Below are 3,589 nucleotides of genomic sequence, written 5' to 3'. Positions count from 1 at the left end.
CGCTAGGGCAAGTTAGGAGGAGGCAGGTCGTTCGCTCTTAGAGACGCGGCGAGAGGCCCTTCGCGTTAGCTTAAACGTGAGGCGTACCTTCAAGGTGAGAGCCTATCCTACCTGAACCTGTGCAAAGCAAGTTCGCGCCCAGTCCGCACTCAACGCCCTGCTCTGGTCTTTCACCCCACCCGCTGGTTTCAGCTTCCAAGGGATATTTTCGGCATCCCCCAGCTCCCTCCCTGCTCCCTCCACCTCCCACAGCTCCCTCCCCTGCTTCCTCCACCTCCCCACCACCTCCCCCAGCTCCCTCCCCTGCTCCTTCCACCTCCCCCAGCTCCCTCCCCAGCTCTCTCCACCTCCCCTAGCTCCCTCCTCTTCCCTACCACCTCCCCCAGCTCCCTCCCCTGCTCCCTCTACCTCCCACTGCTCCCTCCCCTGCTCCCTCCACCTCCCCACCACCTCCCCCTGCTCCCTCCACCCTCCCCCCCACCTCCCCCAGCTCCCTCCCCAGCTCTCTCCACCCCCAGCTCCCTCCTCTTCCCTACCACCTCCCCCAGCTCCCTCCCCTGCTCCCTCCACCTCCCCACCGCCTCCCCTGCTCCCTCCCCCTCCCCCAGCTCCCTCCCCTGCTCCCTCCACCTCCACCTCCACCCTGGTGTAGGCCAAGGGCTGAGCCACACTGGCCAGGAAGATGTATTCTTTTTTTTTTTTTTTTTTGAGAGTTTTTTTTTCACTATAGGGCGCGTGCGCTCGCCCGACAGACAGAGACATAGAGACAGAAAGCGAGAAATCACCCCCCAGGAGGGATGGTCACGCCGCAATCCCTTCTCCTCCATTCTCCTCCCGGGATCTTGGGCACGCACGCACACGCGCCCGGCGTGAGTTTTAAGCCACCGGGTCCAGGACACGAACCGCGGTCGACTACGTGGGAGTCCAGCGACATAGCCATTACGCTAACTGCTGGTTCCCCCAGGAAGATGTATTCTGAGCACGCAGGTTCCTTGGCAGCCTGGAGGGCCAGGAGGGCTTTACACATGGGCAGTTCTAGCTTCTAGGGGGCTGCTCAGAGTTCTGGGAGGACCCCTGAAGGAGGGCTGCAGGGGTGCAGGGCCGGGCCTGTGAGGTGGGCAGGAGGGTCTAGTCCCAGAGAGCTGTGAGCAGGCAGACTGATGAGACTCTGCTGGGCTTAAACCGCCTTTGTCTGCAGAAGCTTGGAAGAGGGCTTCCCAGTGTGCTGTCCTCTCTAGTTCTGTCCTCCTCTAAATGGAGACCTTAATCTGTCCACCAGAGAAGTACCGAAGGAGCTGGAGGCCCTCTCCTGTGGGGAAGGACGAGTCCATCCTATGTTTTCTTTCAGTTGTGCGCTAGGGTCTGTGCGCTCTCTGGAGAGAGAGAGAGCGGGGGAGGGAATGAGCCACGGGGCTTGACTGTGGCCTCCCTCCCTCCCACTCTGCTCTCCGGTTTTTCCGCACATGTGTATCAGTGTCCAGCACACACACCAGGCGTGTCCCCCGAGGTTCCAGGTCTGGCACTCAAACTGTGCAAGTGGCCGTGTGGAAGCCAGCCACTCTAACCACCACGCCACCTGCCTGGCTTCATATATTTCTCCGAGTATCTTAATTTGGCCAGAAAGCGTTGCTTTTATGCCAGAGAAGAAGTTGTTTTCTCAGCAGGTCCCACTGACGTTCCTCTGGGGAGAGGAGCTGGTTCCAGTCTCACTGGCGTCAGTGAGACGTAGCTGACACACACCTTATGTCAAGAAGGAAACCACTATTCTCTAAGTGGGTATTTCCTTGTTTAAGCTGTTTTGAGATTTCGTGGTTTTGTGGTTACCTGCCCCACCATATAAAGCCCACTAACCTTCATTAGAAACGGTAGGTTTTTGTCCTGCAGCTCCAGGGTGGTTGGGTATGCAGACCTAATGCCATGGCTTAGACGGTCTTCAGCGTAAAACTATATCGTCATATGGATTTAAAAGAAAAAATGCTTTTAAGATTACTAGCAAAACACTTAACATTTGGATGAAATAAAGTGGTATTACTTTGTACCCGCCCAAGGAGACATTCCTCCCTGTGTAGTCTGCCACACACTTCATCGTCCCTTGGAATCACAGGTTTCCTCGTAGCGTGTGTGCACTCTGCTAGCACTGCCCTGCAGTGTCAGGCGTGGGCTGTGCTGTGACACTGCGTTCCAGCTCAGGGGTCTGTGCCCTGCGTATAGCAGGAGTTTCAGGTGCTGGAGTTTGTTTAGCATGGGAAACTCATTTCCTCTGAATCCTCCCTGCCTCACGTCCACTCTAATAGATGCAAAAGCTGTGGTTTGAAGTCTACAAGGGAGAAAAATCTAAAGGAAACCAGCATCATGCTCATTTCTGATTTAATCTTTTTTTTTTCCTTGAGAGGTTTTTGCTATAGGGCGTGTGCACTTGCCAGAAAGAGACAGAGACAGAAAGTGAGAAATCACCCCCCAGGGGGGATGGTCACGCCGCAATCCTTTCTCCTCCATTCTCCTCTCGGGATCTTGGCACACACGCACACGCGCCCGGCGTGAGTTTAAGCCACCAGGTCTGGGACTTGAACCGTGATCGACTGCATGGGAGTCCAGTGACATAGTCATTATGCTAACTGCTGGCCCCCATTTCTGATTTATTCTTAACTCACTGTAAACCCAAGTAGACGTAAGGTGGGAGAGAGCATTACAAAAAAGTTGCTCTGAATGCATAGATTTAGGTCATTATTGTGTTGGATGATTTTAAACAGCAGATGGGGAGTACAAATACAGACAGATAGGTTGGTTTGATTGTGAAGGAGTTAGTGCGCCCAGAAACGTGTGGAAAGTTGGCTGTGATGCAGGGTCGCTGAATGCGCACGCACAAGGGAAGCGTCCTTCCCTGTGAAAGATCGCCTTGTGCTGTTCTCAGTGTCCCTGCCTCCCGCCACTTTCCGCTCACCTTGGGGAAGTCAGCGTCCTAACGGCATCCATCTCTATTCAAGGTACAGGTGGCACTGTCCAAGGTGGGCACATTCCGGTTCAAGGCATTGGCCATCACAGCTGGAACGGACTGGGCGGCTCCTGGAAGGCTCTCCGTGCTGGTGTTCTACCCACGACCCTCCATTCGGAGCCATGCTGAAATTCCAGGAGGCTACCAAGGGTGCAAGTGGACCGGCGGCCGCTTGCGCTGACCCAGAGACCTTGGTTGCGAGAAGATACGTGCTCCGGCAGAAACTCGGCAGTGGGAGTTTCGGAACTGTCTATCTGGTTTCAGACAAGAAAGCCAAGCGAGGAGAGGCGCTGTGAGTAACAGCCCAGGGCAGAGCGGGCCGCCACCCTGTGTGACGGTCTCTTAGCTGATGAGCAGTACTGAGTGGCGCTTAGCTCCTTTAGCTGATGGGTAGTATGGAGTTGCGCTAACTCTCCTAGCTGATGGGCAGTAGGGAGTAACACTTACCTCTCCTAGCTGATGAGCAGTACTGAGTAACGCTTACCTCTCCTAGCTGATGGGCAGTTGGGAGTAACACTTACCTCTCCTAGCTGATGAGCAGTACTGAGTAACGCTTACCTCTCCTAGCTGATGGGCAGTTGGGAGTAACACTTACCT

General features: G+C 55.1%; 1 protein-coding gene across 2 annotated transcripts in view; it reads left to right on the top strand.

Moving 5' to 3' along the window:
• The window catches only part of NEK11 (NIMA related kinase 11), a 92,157-nt gene continuing 88,568 nt past the window's right edge, over positions 1-3,589 (top strand). For both annotated transcript variants that reach the window (XM_027775729.1, XM_027775728.1), the window contains exons 1-2: positions 1-94; positions 2,985-3,284. In XM_027775729.1, the coding sequence (XP_027631530.1) occupies positions 3,115-3,284 (170 nt within the window). In that variant the 5' untranslated portion in view covers positions 1-94; positions 2,985-3,114. The remainder of the gene's footprint in view (positions 95-2,984; positions 3,285-3,589) is intronic.

The sequence above is a fragment of the Tupaia chinensis genome, unplaced genomic scaffold, assembly GCF_000334495.1.
Source record: "Tupaia chinensis unplaced genomic scaffold, TupChi_1.0 Scaffold000601_1, whole genome shotgun sequence".
NCBI lineage: Eukaryota > Metazoa > Chordata > Mammalia > Scandentia > Tupaiidae > Tupaia > Tupaia belangeri.
The sequence above is the reverse complement of the archived record's forward strand: the minus strand, read 5'-3'. Positions and strand labels throughout refer to the sequence as shown.